Source organism: Homarus americanus, unplaced genomic scaffold (assembly GCF_018991925.1).
Source record: "Homarus americanus isolate GMGI-L3 unplaced genomic scaffold, GMGI_Hamer_2.0 scaffold27231, whole genome shotgun sequence".
NCBI classification, from domain to species: domain Eukaryota; kingdom Metazoa; phylum Arthropoda; class Malacostraca; order Decapoda; family Nephropidae; genus Homarus; species Homarus americanus.
This window is the reverse complement of record NW_024718545.1, coordinates 2,699,995-2,720,652: the sequence shown is the minus strand read 5'-3', so window position 1 is coordinate 2,720,652 and position 20,658 is coordinate 2,699,995. Positions and strand designations below refer to the sequence as shown.

Below are 20,658 nucleotides of genomic sequence, written 5' to 3'. Positions count from 1 at the left end.
GATTTTTTTTTTTTCGGGAATTTTCGTCTGACTGAGCCTGTGTGTGTGCAGTAATCATGACTCAGTGGGCATTGATCTTCCGCTGTGAGAGTGCTGGGAGAGTGAAAGTGAAGGAGAGTGTGAGTGAACGTGAGGGAAAGTGGGTGAGAGAGAGAGTGGGGAGAGTGGGGAGAGAAGAGGGAAGGAAGATGTGGGAGGGAGAGTGGGGGAGAGGAGAGGGAAGGAAGATGTGTGGAGGGTGAGTGAGGGGAGAGGAAGGGAAGATGTGGGGAGAGTTGGGAGAGTGGGAGAGGGAAGGAAGATGTGAGGGAGAGTGGGGAGAGTGAGAGGGAAGGAAGATGTGTGGGGAGAGGAGGGGGGGAAAAGAAGGAGGAGTGGAACAGAAGAGTGAGGGAGAGGAGGGAGAGTTGTGTGGAGAAAAGAGCAAGAACAGAGAGTTAAGAGTGGAGAAGAGGAGAGAGAGAGAGAGAGAGAGAGAGAGAGAGAGAGAGAGAGAGAGAGAGAGAGAGAGAGAGAGAGAGTAGGACACAGGTGAGGGTGCGTGAGGTGAGGGTAATTACCAGCGTAGAGTTTAAAGGTCAGGTAGTCAGGTAGCCCCTCCAAGGCCTGTTGTTAGAGGGAGGCAGAGCAGGGGAGAGGGAGATGGGAGAGGGGAGGAAGGGGAGAGGAAAAAGAGAGAGAAAGGAAGAAGAATAGGAGGAAGAGAAGGAGGGAAGGCGAGTAGGAGATCAGGAAGGAAATGGGTAGGAAGGTAAGGGGATAGAGGAAGGGAGAGGAAGACGGAGGGAGAAATGTGAAAGACGAGGAGGGAGAGAACGGGGAAGGGGAAAAAGGAGGGGGAGCAGGAAGAAAGAGGGGAGGAAGGAAGGGGGGAAGAGGGGGAGAGGGACAGAAAGAGGGAAGAAGGAAACGAATGAAGGGAAGAAGAAAAAATGAGGAAAAGAGAGAAGCTGGGACAGGGGGAAGTAATAGGGTTTGGGAAGGAGGGTGAGGTAAAGAGGGAAATGGAGAGAAAGGGAAGGAAGGAAGGAAGGAAGGAAATTAAGAATGGGCGAAGGGAGGCAAGGGGAGGAAGAATAGAAGAGACGGAAAGAAGAATAGAAGGAAGGAAGGAGGGAAGAAAGGAAGAAAGAATGGAAGGAAGGAGGGAAGGAGAGAAGAAAGGAAGAAAAAAGTAGAAAGGGAAGGAAAGGAAGAATGAAATGATGAGACTAAGTAATGAAACGTGGAGGGGTCACATAGAAAGAACGGATAACAGATGACGAAGAGACGAATAAGAAAGAAGGAATCAACAATGGAAGAAGAGAAGGGAAGACAAAAGATGGGATGAAGAGAGAGAAAACAGACAAACAGGTCAAATAAAAACAAAAGAAAAATGCAAGTAAGAAGGGAAGAGGGAATGTGAATGGAAGGGAGAGATCAAAAAGAGAATACATGAGTGGAAGGGGATGAAAAAACATAAACAGTGGAGATAGTCACATGAGAAATGGATATAAATAAAAGAAATGGGGCAAGAAATGGGAAAAACAGAGAGAGAGAGAGAGAGAGAGAGAGAGAGAGAGAGAGAGAGAGAGAGAACCCTGAACATTTTAATGGGGCAAGAAATGGGAAAAACAGAGAGAGAGAGAGAGAGAGAGAGAGAGAGAGAGAGAGAGAGAGAGAGAGACTCCTGAACATTTTATTTGTACACTTTACTCGTATTTGCTCTCTCTCTCTCTCTCTCTCTCTCTCTCTCTCTCTCTCAGTTAACCCCGCAAACAGCCTTTTTGTTATATTATTCATGGTAATCAATTATGTACATTCAAATCAACTACTGAAAACATTATTACCAAAACTCTAGACACTTTTTTTTTTAATCGAGATTTCAATAATACGAAAGGTGTTTATTCTAATTGTTAGTTTATATTTAATTATTTTATTGGTTCAGTTAATTGACTATTAACGAATGTCATCACAAAAATCTATTAATTATTCATGGTTGAGGCTTCAGACCCGGATTCGACTCATGCGTACGAGGCTGATCTGGTCGTAGTACGCATGCGCAGTGAACCACAAAGTACGACATAAAATACGAACCAACAATTACCTAACCCAACATATTACCATTGGGTTAGGTTAGGTTAGGTGTGATTAGATTGAGTTAGGTTAGGTTGGATAATGTTAGGGTTGCTTCGTCTCTCTCTCTCTCTCTCTCTCTCTCTCTCTCTCTCTCTCTCTCTCTCCAAAAATAAACTAAGAGCCGTACCCAGGTTGGTAGATACAGCCTAATATTATATAAGAAATAAACAAGACTCAAGGAGCCACCAGATTAAACGCATAAAACCTTGAGAATAACTTACCACAGACCAGCAGGTAATTATCTCAAATCCGTTTTCTTTGAGTTATCGATGTATACCAGAGAAAATGGTTCTATACATAGTAGCAATAGAAAATGGATTTTTTTTCAGCACTAACTTACGCAAACTCCTGTGTGTGTGTGTGTGTGTGTGTGTTGCCTCTTTTCTATGCGGGTAGCGTGACGTTAAGCTCCATTACTATACCATGGACATTGATATTCATGACAATTTTATTTTCATCAAATATTTAGCACTGGGCCACACACACACACACCACACCTCCGCTCTCACCTCTCCAAGCACTTACTTTCCTCCTCCTCCTCCTCCGCTCTTATCATCCTGGCTATACTTACCCTTCACTTTATCTGTCTATGTGTTTCTCTCTCTCTCTCTCTCTCTCTCTCTCTCTCTCTCTCTCTCTCACCGACTGTAGTGAAGGTGGAGTTTCGATGCAGTTGTAATGCCACATTGACTATCATTGTTTTGCCATTTCATGTTAATTTACCTAACTGATTATAGTATATCAAGGTAGTAGTCGGGATGTAATAATAATAATAATACAGTAATAATATTAATAATACAGTAATAATAATAATAATAATAATAATAATAAAAATAGAATCAACAATAAACTTCCAAACCTCGCGAAAAATGCCGTCGAAGCAACAAGACTTGACACAGTACATATACCACTCTAGAGGGCGTAAACAAGTGAAGACCTCAACACCAGCTACTAAAAGATTAGGTCAAGGTTGCTTTAGTCACCATTCATTACTCTTTGTGTGACCTTAATACCTGTGTTCACTATAATAAGAAATTCGTAGGTATTTATGTCCGTGTGGGTGTGACGTCACTCATCTTTTTGGGGGAGTGGGCGTGACGTCATTAATAATATCGTGCTGCTTGGTGACGTTATTCCTTGTTTACTACAGATGTGACGACATAAGTTGTTTAGATTTTAGCTGCGTGACGTCTTTCCATGTTTACTGCAGCTCCGTGATACCGCGTCCAATATGGAACTTAAACACGCAATCGTTAATACACACGCAGACGAGGTTGACATACATACAAACGTTGACATACACACAAACGTTGACATACACACAAACGTTAACATACACACAAACGTTAACATACACACAAACGTTAACATACACACAAACGTTGACATACACACAAACGTTAACATACACACAAACGTTGACATACACACAAACGTTGACATACACACAAACGTTAACATACACACAAACGTTAACATACACCCAAACACCGTTACATACATACATATATACATACATACAAACATACATACACACATACATACATACATACATAAATATATTTTTTCTTACATACGGTGCAATACTTAAATTAACAAATACTGTATATATCTTTCTAAACCTGAAGCATGGAGGCACTTATTGGCACCGCAAACACAGAGTCATCGAAATAGCACGCCCACGTTTAAAGTATGTAAACATTCAATATTTCAAGAGTTCTTTTACCATGGACCTGTGTATATGTTCGCTAGTCTCTCTGCAATCATCAGCTAAATCCACATGTTGGGAAATATAACTTAACTTTATACTGTGTGAAGTAAATGTAATAATAATAATAATATAGTAAAGTTATTTGTTTCAGTTCGTGAGTGATGATAGTGTTTTATCAGGGTATATTTTGTATGAGTTTTATTATTAAGTTTTGGGTGTTTATTGATACAGTTTCTCTAGTGATTATGATAAGTGGTCGAGGTTGGTATGATGATGGTGTGTGTGTGTGTGTGTGTACGTGTGTGTGTGTGTGTGTGTAAAAGAAACGCCTCCTTTACACACACACACACACGTACGTACGGTCCAACCTTGAACACCTGATATGAACCACTAAATCCTCGAGGCCTGGGGTTCGGATGATGAAGATTCGGGATCAGTTTGGTACCGTGGCTCATAACTGGTGCTGTGATCCCTGCCACTGTGTACCAGTCAACAAACCGAATTATTTAACGTTCGTCCGCTCAATTTAACACCGAACTGAGGTTATGACAGCGTATTTTACCCACTCACTTCATAAAGGGACCAATATCATAAAGATGTTTGGTCGATGACTGTTCTTGTGTCAGGGCCATATTGAATTGTGTCAACATGAGCAAAACGATACTTTATGTAGTTTATTGCTATGTCCTTCGGTTATAATAAAACTTTTTTGGATTATTTGTATTTCTGTTTTAACCGAGTAAAGATGGGGGGGCGGGGGGGGGGGTTAGAGCAGCTCCCTAGGTTAGGCTATAAATGGCTGGCGGGCGGGTCGATGGTAGAAGGATTTATGAACAGTAACGACGTTTTTTCTTGGATAAACAACACAAGTCAACAGTGGCGTATAAACCCGCATCTGTGTGTGTGTCGGCGGTGATGTGTGTGGTACATAGGCTACTGTATAAGATATATGTGGTAGTGTGAGTGGTATAGCGAGAACTAATCAATATAATAGTCTTGGTATTAACAACAGCAGGTCCAGGAGTGTACGGACCAGGGGGTATTGGCAGTGATTATTATCCCTTTTGTACTTTACTCCCACTACTGTTCAGTTTATTTTGAACAGTTCAAAACTCGAAACAGACATTTTATAAAATAATATGTGAGTCACAAGGGCAAATATTATTAACACTGATAATATTACAATATATACACGGTAACATTATGGAAAACGGAATGCTGTACTGCTAGAAGACTGTTTGAGAGCTTTATGGGTTCGAATACCTTAAGACACACAGATTCATACCGACGGTTGACTGAGTTTGTTGGTGATCTGTCGGTGTAATATCTGCAAGTCTGTTGAAGTAGTCTGAGGGAAAGACCGAGTTATAATGAGATGGTGTCAAAGGTTATGGCGCAGTGGTATAACACAAAATATTGTCTATATTATGTATTTCCGTGGGAGTAAAGTGCAAAAAGAGGTACTACTGGACCACCTGACCAGCCCTCTTGAGGGACTAAAGGGTTACCTGTTCGTTATAAGCCAGACTCCTGTCGTGATGTACTAGCGAGGGATAGTGACACAAGTTTGTCTCCACTCTTATCAGCACAACAGGCACGGGAGACACGTCATTTAGACCCACAGTGGAGAAGTTACCGTAGCTCAATCTAAGTTTGTCTTTGCCTAGATACATTATGCTCATTAAAGCTTCTAGGTCACAGGAGCCTTGGGTCGTCACTCTTGGCTTGATACAAAGACAGTTACTTATCCTTCTCTCCCCCCTCCCCTCCCCTCCCCCACAAGTTCCTGGACCCGCCCAACATGCGTCACACTTCCTGAGTGGATAGCTACTAATAAAGTAATGGTAATAAACTACCCATTAATGTGCGACCAGCAGGATGGTGAAGCCTTAGACGAGGTTATGAGCGCCAGTGCTCGCGTTACAGCAGGTACTTGTCGAGGTAAAATATATCCACACCTGCTGAGTTGACGCAGCTGTCTCGTGTAAACCAGTGATCAGTCCAAAGTGACTGGTGAAGTACATCCAACTACTAAGATTAAAGTGAATTATCACTCAAACAACGAGAAATTTAATTGACACAATAACTTAATATATATACTATATGTGAAGTAGTCACACGATAGTCTACACACACAAGTGCCCCACACACACACACACACACACACACACACACACACACGCACCAATTATCTTAACATTTTTTACCTCTGTACGCTGTTGCTAAAAACATTTATTCATTTTTTTTTAACATTAAACAACTTTGTCCAAACGACCGGCAGCACAGGCGCTGTACAATGTTCCTACTGGTGTTTCTTCTATGAGATGTGAGGTACAGTACTACATACAGACAGACCTCGTGTGTGTATAGATTACCATATATTACTGATTGAAGGATTGAAATGTGTACAACAATTACTCTAGACAGATAACTGATAAAAATTAGTTTTTCTCAGCTTTCAATTACCTTCAAAGGTTATTTAAAGAGAATGCCAGTTTCTCTCTTGGTTGTGTAGCACATACATGAAAAATACTTAGTGTTCTTACTGTCAAGACGTGATGTATGTACGTATGTATGTATGTATGTATGTATGTATGTATGTATTCACTATATATCCATAGCTAGCTGTTGTTATTACCCCCATTAACCATAACATTGTCAGATACCGAATATCTGTAAGCAATTGATCATCTGAATCCGGGTTGAATTATTTAATGTTCATAACCTAGAAATATTTTACCGTTATATATGAGCTAAAATGATCGTATATGTCCCTCTCTAATGAAGACTACGGTTGGTTTATACTGGGGGGCAATGGGCAAGAATAGGGAAACCCAGGGGCAAGAATAGGGCAACCCAAGGGCAAAAATAGGTTAACCCAGGAGTAAGAATAGGTTAAGGGAATCAGGTAGTGTATGTAGAAAGACACTTAAGTACATGGGGGAATTTATGATGATGATGATGATGATGATGATGATGATGATGGTGATGATGATGATGATGATGATGATGATTATATATTATAGCTTTCTACACGTCGTAACACACCAAACACACACACATACACACACACACACACACACACACACACACACACACACACACACACACACACACAAATAACGTGCAATAACGTCACAATTACATAAAGACTTAACATTAACGAGATAAATCATTTAGCACCAGTTAGGGGACAAAATTAAGGTAGAAAAATGGTATAGAAAAATATACCCCTCTATTAACTTTATCTGGTGTTAAAGTGATATATAATTTATAGGTATAATCTCGGTGCTATTTTATTCAGTCCCTTAACTTGTGCTATGTTATGGTATGAAGTTAAGGTATAGAGTTTCAGTTGAGGTTTGTCCCGAAAAAATAAAAGTAGGGTTAAATAAATCTTCTTTTGTCTACTCAGTGTTAAGAACGATTCAACACTTTCTTTTGTATGTTTGTGTTATATTAAGCGTGTTTATCATAAAAGAACGGACGGAGTTGTAGATATATGTATATTACGCAACTCTCTCTCTCTCTATCTCTCTATTTCTTCTCCTACCATCTCTTTCCTCTCTTTCTGTCTCTCTCTCTCTCTCTCTCTCTCTCTCATACAGGATCGTAAGAGCTGTGTGGATGGTGTGAGGTAGGAACAACACACACACCCCCTCCCCCCTTCTACTAGCGCTGTTATGTTATCCAGACAGTTGCCAGCGCTCTACACATCACAACTACTTACTACACACTTTGTATTAATGTTACGTCAATCAATTTGTCACGCCAACACACACCACCATCTATTTTTCACACTCATTCTCCCTTGTCAATAATGATTTGAGAATTCTACCTCAAACTTAATTACATTAACTACCAAAAATAGGAATAAAATTACAATAACTACCAAAAATAAGAATACAATTACAATAACTACCAAAAATAAGAATACAATTACAATAACTACCAAAAAATAGGAATAAAATTACAATAACTACCAAAAATAAGAATAAAATGACCAAACGTAGCAATACCTTATAACATTGATTACTGAAGCGTAATAATACAATATAAAGACCTTAGTTGTGGAAACGTTGTAATACATTATAACATCAACATAAAGACCTTACTTGTTGAAGCGTTGTAATACATTATAACATCAACATCTCTAAAGTGTTTCGAAACATTCTGAGAAACACAAAAATTTATAAGTTATAACACTGAGTTACATTCACGGAGAGTCACAGTGTATTAACTCATTTTTTTTTCTTCTGTGAGCGCTGTGTCATGGCGAGGGTAGACGGCTGTGTGCTCCCGTCACCAGTTCTTTTAAGAATTTCTCAGAATACAGAACATTACACGGTGAACAATTCTTTTTCGATTAGAATTATTAATTATTATGAAAACTGCGTCCATCTGTATTCATAGGCTTGTCCCGTGTTAGAACTCTGTGTTAGGAAATACTTTGGCGTGTTAGAAACTTTGATCTTATCTTAGCTGTTGCGTAGACCGCCCCTCTCCCCCCCCCCTCCACACACACATACACACACACCCCACACACACATACACACACACCCCAAACACATACACACACACACACACACCATGTCGAATGGGTAAACATATTAGTCTGAAATTCCTTGATTTTACTTTATGACCACTTACTTAGACTGATATACTGGTGTATGTGTGTATGTGTGTGTATGTGTGTGTGTGTGTGTGTGTGTGTGTGTGTGTGTGTGTGTTCTACTTCAAGACTGACCGTGACTTATGTCCTGCTCTTTGTTCGTAAGCTTCATAAAAGATAACAATATGTACAGCTGAGTCTTCACTATACAGGAAAACCAACGCGATAACATAATTAATTACTTAGTCTTAAACGTTTTGAAATTCCTGTCGGTATATCACAAAAGAAAATCCCACTTAAGATAAAACACAACCGGGAAAAAAAATCACAAGCTTTTATTAATTGTCAGATGCGTTTATTGGGTTCTGTTCGGCGAGTCTTATTCGGTGAGTCATGTTTAGTGGGTCTTTTTGGTAGATCGATTTTGGTGGGTCGTGTTAAGCGGGTCGTGTTTAAGTGGGTCTTTTTTGGCAGGTTGTCTTTAGTGGGTCGTTTTCGGTGGGTCGTTTTCGGTGGGTCGTTTTCCGTACAGGAATCTTGTCTTTTGGGTGGGAGGGGAGGAGGGGGTCTTTGCAAGTTGCAGTAGAGTCGATGACACCTGATACATACCCAGTAGTAGTGTCGTTACTGTGAATTATATATCATATTGATCGGATCTCTGGAATGAAATCGCTGTGGGTCCACTGTCGCATACCAAATTATTTACAATCTGCAATCTCGTATCTAAAGCCCATTTGGGTTTCATTCTTATTCAATTCTTTCAATGCGGAGTAAGAGTATGCTGAGGAGAGTGCGTGAGTGAGTGCGTGAGTGAGTGAGAGCTCTAATCACTAAGGCAACGCAGTCAAAACACATCAGGTAGTTCCGCCCTGCCAACGTCCCCGGCAGTACACATACTGTCCACACTCCGCCACGCACTGGGCTGTCACACTCCCCTTCCTCGCTCTGCTCCGCAAGTACTACCTCCTGCAGGCGATAATACAGATTAATCCCCGATTTTCTACGTGAGAGTTCAGCTCGTGTATGTTTGTATACTTTGTGAGAATACGTATTAGAAGTGCTTGTCTAAGTGGAAACGAAATAGAACTGTCGCACTATACAAACACAGATTAAAGCTTCCTTGCCCTTCAGACACGAATTCGAGCTGATTCTAAAGACAAGAATTAATGTTGACTCTTCAACTTCTGTCATGACCCAAAAAAGAAAACAGATCAGGAATCGAACATTTGGGAAGAAACCAACTAAAAGGTGACTAGGGTTGTGGTGTGTGAGCTGTGATGGCCTCGTGGGGGTGTACCAAGAGGTCCAGTGTTTACATTTGGATGTTAAGTGAAAAGCGAAGGACTTGAATATCCCAGTTGTTCACAGTAACGACGGACAACTAAATGAAATCCCTGCGAGTACAGTAATTAACCTCAGCGATAACTGGGACTACGGATACCAAGAGGTTTCATGGAGCCACCAGACTGAAACGTGTTTATGTGGATGAGCTCACAATGCACCTGGGGGTGCTGACCACCCCACCCCGCCCCGCCATGCCCCCATTCTTACTGCCAGGTGTTGATGTGTTCCACACCAAGTCATGTACTCCTTCTCCGTGCGACACATGGAAGAAGTGAACCTACAACAATTTTCTGCAGCAGGAGACAGCGCGTCCGACTTTACCGAGCATAACTATGAACAATGGAAACCCAACGCGGTGACTCCACTAGAACCTACAAGCGTCCAGACGGAGGGCAAGGCTTGGCCTGTCAAACCTCGCCCACGTCTGCTGCAGCGACTACAGCAGCGGTCGTCCACGGTCACTCCCGGGCCTACCAAAGTGGAATCAGTCCCTCAAAAACCCATAGAAAGTTTGCCCATGAAGAATCTATTTCCCGCCAAGATAGAAAAGGAGATAACAGATGCGGCGGTAGTGTCCACACCTTCCCCAAACCAAGAGAGAAGGACAAGCATCCCAGAAGAACCCCAATACGAAGAATTCAGGCAGTTCGTACTAGAGGCGATCACGACCTTGAATAATATAGCAGCTGAGCGACAGCGTCTCCCCTGGTGGGAGAGGTTACTGACGTATCTCAGGTCGCTGTGGGTCAACGAACCTGTGAGGTCAAGACGGCCTTCCAAGTTACTGTTCTGGCACGTGCACGCCGAGGAGGGCGAGAACATCTCCACCTCACCCATCTCCAACGGGGAATATGTCGTCACTTCTGACAGTAAAGCAGTGCTCCAGAAGCCTCCGCGGACGATGCGTACCGTCATTAACATTGTCCGCAACCTCACTACGCTCAACAGAGAACCCAACCAGGCCAAGTTAAACAGTCCTCCCGAAGAGAGGAAGTTTCCTAGCGGCCCAAACACGAAATAGAGCCATTAAGATCCCGCCTATAATACAAATGAAAGCTCGGCATAAAGCTCCTATTTAGTGGTGTACCTTCCTCCACGGACAATAACTGCACGTCCCTCACCTTCCCTTCAGAAGAACTATCAGTTTTCACAGACAAATATCAGAAATAACTAACCATGTCTACCCGGATTTATGAATCTCCATGTACTTAATGTCTTCAAACGTAATGTAATGCATATCATCCTTAACATAACTTCAGCAAACAGTCTCACACGTATAGAAAAACACAAGAACACTTTTGACCGCATTGGTGGACGAACTGGCAGATGTAAGCTCGTCTCGTCACTAGAGTAAACTCACTGTGATTAAACATTTCATAGGAGGTTGTCAGGATCACCTCCACTACCCCCCCCGCCTTACCGTGGATCATCCAACCCCAGAGTCATTAACAACAGGTACGACAGGTATAATCAACTTCCCTCTTGCACAAAGGTAGATGTTTATTTATTTATGAAGAGTACAGCAGTGTAGCGTGGCTAATTTGTCACGACACAGGTGTTATTGGTCTCTCTCTCTCTCTCTCTCTCTCTAGTCTTCTAAGTCATCAAGAAGTAAGTGTGAAGTGCTAATCATTGTCTTCTCTCTGTTGTCTCCTACAGTTACCAAACGGGAAGAGTGCCTGGGGAGGTAAGGTTGGTGACAAGAAACGGGCGTCAGACGCTCAGCGACGATGGATGAACAAAAACAAGGTAAGCTGACCTACCTGGCGACACACCTTGACACACCCACCACACCTTGACACACCCACCACACCTTGACACACCCACCACACCTTGACACACCCACCACACACCTTGATACACCCGACACACCCACACCTCCATGCCTTGACACACCCACCACCTTCACCACGACACACCTCACACACCCACCACTCCCTGCACACCCCACCATACCTGACACACCCACCATCATCCACACATCTTCACCTCCATCCTTGACACCACACGCCACACCCGACACACCTTGACACACCCACATACCTTGACACACCACCACACCTTCACACATCTTCACACACCCTCCATACCTTGACACCAGACACACGACACACCCACCACCTTGACACACCCACCACACACCTTGACACACCCCGACACACCTGCACACCCACCATACCTTGACACCCACCACACCTTCACATCTTCACACACCCTCCTGACACACCCACGACACACCTTGACACACCCACGCACACACCCACCACCTTGACACACCCACACACACCTTGACACACGACACACCTTGACACACCCACCATACCTTGACACACCCACCATACCTTGACACACCCACCATACCTTGACACACCCGACACACCTGCACACCCACCACACCTTGCCACCCACCACACACCTTGACACACCCGCACACCTTCACACACCCTCCATACCTTGACACCACCACCTTCACACACCCGACACACCTGACACACCACCACACCTTGACACACCCACCACACCTTGACACACCCGCCACACACCCTCCATACCTTGACACACCCACCACACCTTCACACACCCACGACACACCTTGACACACCCACCACACCTTGACACACCCACCACACACCTTGACACACCCACGACACACCTTGACACACCCACCACACCTTGACACACCCACCACACACCTTGACACACCCGACACCTTCACACCCTCCATGCCTACACACCCACCACACCTTCCACACCGACACACCTTGACACACCCACCACACCTTGACACACCACCACACACCTTGACACACCGACACCTTCACACACCCTCCATACCTTGACACCCACCACACCTTCACACACCCAGACACACCTTGACACACCCACCACACACCTTGACACACCCACCACACCTTGACACACCCACCACACCTTGACACCACCACACCAGCACACCCGCCACCTTACACACCCACCACACACCTTGACACACCCTCCATACCTTGACACCCACCACACCTTGACACACACCCACCACACACCTTGACACACCCACGACACACCTTCACACACCCTCATACCTTGACACACCCGACACACCTTGACACACCCACGACACACCTTGACACACCACCACACCTTGACACACCCACCACACCTTGACACACCCACGACACACCCAGCACACCCACCACACACCTTGACACCCTCCATACCTTGACACACCTACCACACCTTGACACACCCACCACACCTTGACACACCACGACACCTTCCACACCTCCATCCTTGACACCACCACACCTTCACACCCACCACACACCTTGACACACCCACGACACCTTGACACACCCACCACACCTTGACACCCTCCATACCTTCACACACACACTCCCAATTGGCCACACCTACACCTTGATACACCCAACTGCCACACCTACACTTGATACACCAACTGGCCACACCTACACCTTGTTACACCCAACTGGCCACACCTGCGCCTTGATACACCCACCTGGCCACCACCTTGTTACACCCAACTGTACACCTACACCTTGTTACACCCACCTGGCCACACCTACACACTTCATACACCCAACTGCCACACCTACCTCTTTTTACACCTAATATTGAAATCCATTATCTAAATACCCACACTGAAGAAGGAATTTGGTGCTGGCCATAAATATACATAACTAAAACTATACACACACACACACACACACACAGGCACTTTCATCATCAATATAGTGACGATTTCATGACGTGTGTGTGTGTGTGTGTGTGTGTGTGTGTACATTTATTCGTGCACACACAAACATTCAGGAAATAGTACACTACACGCGCACGGTAGGATTGGTAATGTCGAAGTTGTGTGTTTACAGAGGTTGTGTGTTTACAGAGGTTGTGTGTTTACAGAGGTTGTGTGTTTACAGAGGTTGTGTGTTTACAGAGGTTGTGTGTTTACAGAGGTTGTGTGTTTACAGAGGTTGTGTGTTTACAGATGTGTGTTTACAGAGGTTGTGTGTTTACAGAGGTTGTGTGTTTACAGAGGTTGTGTGTTTACAGAGAGTTGTATGTTTACAGAAGTTGTGTGTTTACAGAGGTTGTGTGTTTACAGAAGTTGTGTGCCCATGATAACAAGTAGCTTCACAGATTGCGCTCCACAGAGTCAAAAGGCCCACAGATGTCAGTATTCACACAGATGCCAGCATTCATACCGTGTTAAGTTCAGTAGTAGCCCCACAGCTCGCAAGTGTCTACGAGATACTGTGCTTCACAGAGCGTTCAGGTTTTCAAGATGTCAATAGGTCTGTCAGAGCCTGCGTCTATAAGGATAACAAGGCCCACACAGGCCGCGTCCCAATAAGATACCGTGCGCCCACAGATCCGCATGCCATTAGTCATGGTTCACAAGATACCGTGCGTCTACACAGTCAAAAGGCCCAATAAGTTGTGTCCGGCCTACAGTCCACCAGCCTGCGTCTAGATCAAAGGCCCACAGTGTGCGCCCACAAGATACTGTGCTCACAGACAAATGTATGTCTACAGTTTGTGTGTTTACAGATTCTGTGTCTACAGTTGTGTGTTTACAGATGTTGTGTGTTTACAGTTGTGTTTACAGAGGTTGTGTGTTTACAGAAGTTGTGTGTTTACAGAGGTTGTGTGTTTACAGAGGTTGTGTGTTTACAGAGGTTGTGTGTTTACAGAGGTTGTGTGTTTACAGAGCTTGTGAGTTTGTCTATTTGTTTACATGGGTTATGACTCTGTGTGTTTATCGCCAGGGAGGTGTTAGTAAGGCCGTTTATGTAAACATTCATTACTGCGTCAGGCGATCTCGTGCGTCAGTCTTTTGTTTCGGCCGCCATGACATCTGGATAATGATGATGATGGGTTGCCAATGAGTAAATATACCTCCCAGTTTTTGTATGGCCGGAGAGCATTCCTAAGATTACAAATGCCAGTATTAAAATAAAAGCTATGTAGTGTTGGCGCGTGAAATATGTACTTATAAAATAACAATGTACTTACTCAAGGAAATTATATACTAAAGGAAGTAAGGAGACAATTACCATGCGAATTAAATAGGCCGAAAACGCTTCATGCAAGTCGTATCATGAGAAGCTTAACCCCAGCTTATTAAGATTAACCTAACCTAACCTAACCTAACCTAACCTAACGTAAACTAACCCACCCCAAGTAATGTTAGGGTGCTTTATCATCAGACGAGATAAGCTAGGGGGAGGGGGTGAGGAAGCTAGTTTTAATTGAGAGTCGGGTGTTAATTACTCTCAGGTGTTAATTACTCCCAGGTGTTAATTACTGTCCTCACCTACGTGGTCACCTTCACCTCTGTGCGTCTCTGTGTCTTGATAAGTGTATGTAGTTGAATTCGTAGTGAATGACCTGTGTAGCTGATGTCCTGATGTTGTTTAAGTGTTAAGTGCTTGTGTCGATGTTGTCTTGATGTTGTCTTCAGTGTTGTCTTTATGTGTCTTGATGTTGTCTTCAGTGTTGTGTCGATGTTGTCTTGATGTTGTCTTCAGTGTTGTCTTTATGTTGTCTTGATGTTGTCTTCAGTGTTGTGTCGATGTTGTCTTGATGTTGTCTTCAGTGTTATAACAACATCGCCATGCAACAGTTTAAATCACCAGACAACCTTAACATAAACTGGAATAAACTTGTAGCCATTATTTATTGTAATATATTTTACTGTAGTGTATGTAACCTTAGTGTTCTATGTGTTGCTTCACGTTACCTTTGTGTTGTAGTGTTTCCTAAAGTTATTCTTCCTCTACAAGTGTCTTAAGAAATACTATTGTGTTGGGTAGACGAAAAACAATAATAATAATAATAATAATAATAATAATAATAATGATAATAATAATAATAATAATAATAATAATAATAATAATAATAATAATAATAATAATAATAATAATAATAATAATAATAGTAATAATAATAATATAACACTAATAATAGTAATAATGATAATAATAATAATAATAATAATAATAATAATAATAATAATAATAATAATAATAATAATAATAATAATAATAATAATAATAATAATAATAATAATAATAATAGTAATAATAATAATATAATAATACTAATAATAGTAATAATGATAATAATAATAATAATAATAATAATAATAATAATAATAATAATAATAATAATAATAATAATAATAATAGTAATAATAATAATAATAATAATAATAATAATAATAAAAATATTAATAATATTCATCATAATAATAATAACCTAACCTAAGCTAGCCTAGCATACCTTACCTTAACGAGCATACTGTAAGTCAGAAATTATGTGCGGATATAACTTGGATTTTGATAACGAGAGTGACTGAGGAATCAATTAATTAGGTGACCGCATCCTTGCAACAGTCAACCACAGTCACTCACGGTCAGTCGCAGTCACTTACGGTTACCCACAGACTAATACGGTCACACAAGAATACTCACAGTCAGTCAACGTCACCCAGTCACTCAAGGTCACTCACAGCGGATGTTGTGAATCCTATCAGATCATGTAAAAAGGGCCTAGTCTACTCACTCACTCACTCTCTCTCTCACTCACTCACTCTCTCTCTCACTCACTCACTCTCTCACTCTCTCTCTCTCTCTTATTGCTACCATTGCCGACCCTAATTTAGAAGCTGTTATTGTGCCTGTACTGTACTGTACTGTCTGTAATGTTACTTTGCTTGTAATGTCTCTTTTTTTTTTTGCCTGTGCTTTAGGAGGACGACAATGATGAAGAACCTTCTCTCGATGACGGAAAAGAAGTGAGTTAAATCTAGCCCTGACCACCACCTACACCCTGACCACCACCACCTCACCCTGACCACCACCTACACCCTGACCACCACCTACACCCTGACCATCACCACCTACACCCACCACCACCTACACCCTGACCACCACCTACACCCTGACCACCACCTACGCCCTGACCATCACCACCCACACCCTGACCACCACCTACACCCTGACCATCACCTACACCCTGACCATCACCTACACCCTGACCATCACCACCTACACCCTGACCACCACCTACGCCCTGACCATCACCACTTACACCCTGACCACCACCTACACCCTGACCATCACCTACACCCTGACCATCACCACCTACACCCTGACCACACCTACGCCCTGACCATCACCACCTACGCCCTGACCACACCACCTACGCCCTGACCACCACCACCACACCTCCCTGACCATCACCACACCTGACCATCACCACCACCACCCTGACCCACCTACACCCTGACCACCACCCACACCCCTGACCACCACCTACACCCTGACCACCACCACACCCCACCACACTGACCACCACCTACACCCTGACCACCCACCTACACCCTGGACCATCACCATGCCCTGACCATCACCACCTACACCCCACCATCACCTACGCCCTGACCATCACCACCTACACTGCCACCGCCCTGACCATCACCACCTCACCCTGACCATCACCTACGCCCTGACCACCACCTACACCCTGACCACCACCTACACCCTGACCACCACCTACACCCTGACCACCACCTACACCCTGACCATCACCTACACCCTGACCACCACCTACACCCTGACCACCACCTACACCCTGACCACCACCCACACCCTGACCATCACCCACCCCTGACCACCACCTACACCCTGACCATCACCACCTACACCCCTGACCATCACCTACGCCCTGACCATCACCTACACCCTGACCATCACCTACGCCCTGACCATCACCACCTACACCCTGACCACCACCTACACCCTGACCACCACCCACACCCTGACCATCACCTACACCCTGACCACCACCTACACCCTGACCATCACCACCTACACCCTGACCACCCACCTACACCCTGACCACCACCTACACCCTGACCATCACCACACCTGACCACCACCTACGCCTGACCATCACCACCTACACCTGACCACCACCTACACCTGACCACCACCTACACTGACCTACACCTGACCCACCTACACCTGACCACCCCTGACACCCCTGACCACCACCCACACCCTGACCACCACCTACACCCTACCATCACTCACACCTGACCACCACCTACACCCTGACCATCACCACCTACACCCTGACCATCACCTATGCCCTGACCATCACCACCTACACCCTGACCATCACCTACGCCCTGACCATCACCACCCACACCCTGACCACCCCACACCCTGACCACCACCTACACCCCTGACCATCACCTACACCCCTGACCACCACCCACACCCTGACCATCACCACCTACACCCTGACCACCACCTACACCCTGACCACCACCACACCACCTACACCTGACCATGGCCACCACCACCTGACCACCACCTACGCCTGACCACCACCTACCCCTGACCACCACCTACACCACCACCCACACCTGACCACCACCCACACCTGACCACCACCTACACCCTGACCACCACCTACGCCCTGACCATCACCACCTACACCCTGACCATCTCCACCACACCTGACCACCACCTACGCCTGCATGTACACCTGACCTACACCTGACACACCTGGCCACCACCTACATGACCACCTACACCTGTGACCACCACCTACACCCTGACCACCCTCCCTGACCACACCCTGACACACCTACCACCCCTGACCACACCTACACCTGACCACCACCTACACCCCACCACCCACCACCCCCTGACCACCACCTACATGACCACCACCCACCTGACCACCACCTACACCCCTGACCACCACCTACACCCTGACCACCACCTACACCTGACAGGCCACCACCTGACCACCACCTACCTGACCACCACCTACGCCTGACCACCACCTACACCCTGACCACCACCTACACCTGACCACCACCTACACCCTGACCACCACCACCCCTGCACCTGACACCCTGACCACCACCTACACCTGACCACCACCTACGCCCTGACCACCACCTACACCCTGACCACCACCTACGCCCTGACCACCACACACTGTACCTCCCCGACGCAGTGTTGGAAAAACTACCACGAACCTCATCACAAACCTGTTATTTTTGTTGGAATCAAGACGAGCTAAGCTAACCTAACCTAACCTAACCTTAACTTAATCTACCCCAACTCAAACCTAACTTAAAGTAACCTAACTTAAACTAGCAAAGATAAACCTTCCCTAATATAACAAAATTTAACCAAACGATATTAAAACTCACATGGTTAGATAAAGTTAGGTGAGGTTAGGTTAGATCAGCTCAAGACGTGTAAACAAGTACAGTACAAGTATATGGGTCTGTGGTCCTGTTCGTGGTACTTTACAACATGGTTAAATTTTCTGGACGGGGAGTTGGGGGAGTCGACAGTGTTCTGACCACCCCCTACATTACGACTGACCTTGTGCATGAATTGTGAAGTTTTATTTTTTTTTAGTCTCTGCATGAAGGTACAAGCCAACCGACCTATACTGTACCATTGGGCCCCAGTCCTAATTGGCCTTAGTTCTATCAGGCCCCAGCTTAACTTAGCCTAACGTGACTTAAGTATTAGGAATCGTCCCCAAATCACTACGTTCAAGTTAGGTTAGGTTAGATTAGGGCCCACTAATCCTGAGGCCAATTAGGACTGGAGCCCATTTAACCAGTAACTTAATATACCAAAACATGCCGATAAGCGTACACACACACACACACACACACACACACACACACACACACACACACACACACACACACACACACACACAACTCCGGAGGTCAGGTAAGGATTACAGTGTTGATCTGGTCCGGGATTCGTTATCTGGCCGTCATCATCTAAAACACGAGAGAGATTCTGTACCTTAATAATGTCTAGGTAAGGTTAGAAGCTCAGCGTGTTTTGATGTTGTCTTTTTGTGTTTTTAGATCAAGTCAACCTGTATCTTTATACGATTTTGTGTGTGAGACAATATGACACAACGGACGAAGGACTTTGACAACCACTACCGAAACAAGAGGAGTCGCAGTGTTCAGTCGTCTCTAGGCGTGTTCCTACCCCCTTTTATCGCGTCTCCCTTGCTCGTGTGGCTAGGGAACTGGGTGATAGGGGTGTTTTACATTGCAAGAGCTTCAGTAACGAGGGATATTCATCGTAGGAACCTCTGACAGTGTTTCTCCTCGTGTGCGTTATGAGAGACGAACGCCCCCAAGGTGTCTGGTGAGAGGATATTAACCAAGGTGGAGTGTAAACCTTATCGACTCTACCGTACTTGGTCTCTTCTCTCACTGTAGTGTTGGTTCACCTGAAGATTAGACACCTCAGCTTATTTCGCCTATTGATAAACCAACGCTAACCTAACCTAACCAGACCTGGCCTAATCTAACCCAACCTAACCTAAATTAACATTACCTGGCCTAATCTAACGCAACCTAATCTGGATTAACATAACCTGACCTAACTTGACCTAATCTAATCCAACCAAACCTAGATTAACCTAACCTAACCCCCTCAGGTATTGCTAGGGTGTTTAATTACCAGGTGAAATAAGCTGGAGTGTCTAATCTTCAGGTGAACCTTATGATTTGCGTATTAGTTAAGTGTGTGTGTGTGTGTGTGTGTGTGTGTGTGCCTGTGTTTCTTTGTCTATAATCATGAAGAAGTTGTCGTAATATTACTACCAGAGACACTTCCACCACAAAACAGGTCATCTACATCTCCTAAGACACACTGATGTTTGTTGTTGAATTCAATGCTTTTCCTGCCATGATATTGATATTTTATTTATTACATTATTTTTTCTATATTTGTATATGATTCAGAATTTGGTAAAATTATCGTTTCGTTCACCTACCTATTTGGAA

General features: G+C 44.3%; 1 protein-coding gene and 1 long non-coding RNA gene across 4 annotated transcripts in view; one reads left to right on the top strand and one right to left on the bottom strand.

The window, feature by feature from the left end:
* The window catches only part of LOC121859735, a 59,210-nt gene that overhangs the window by 20,274 nt on the left and 18,278 nt on the right, over positions 1-20,658 (bottom strand). The window lies entirely within an intron of this gene.
* The window catches only part of LOC121859734, a 93,804-nt gene that overhangs the window by 68,526 nt on the left and 4,620 nt on the right, over positions 1-20,658 (top strand). For all 3 annotated transcript variants that reach the window (XM_042356688.1, XM_042356687.1, XM_042356685.1), the window contains one exon: positions 11,445-11,534. In XM_042356688.1, the coding sequence (XP_042212622.1) occupies positions 11,445-11,534 (90 nt within the window). The remainder of the gene's footprint in view (positions 1-11,444; positions 11,535-20,658) is intronic.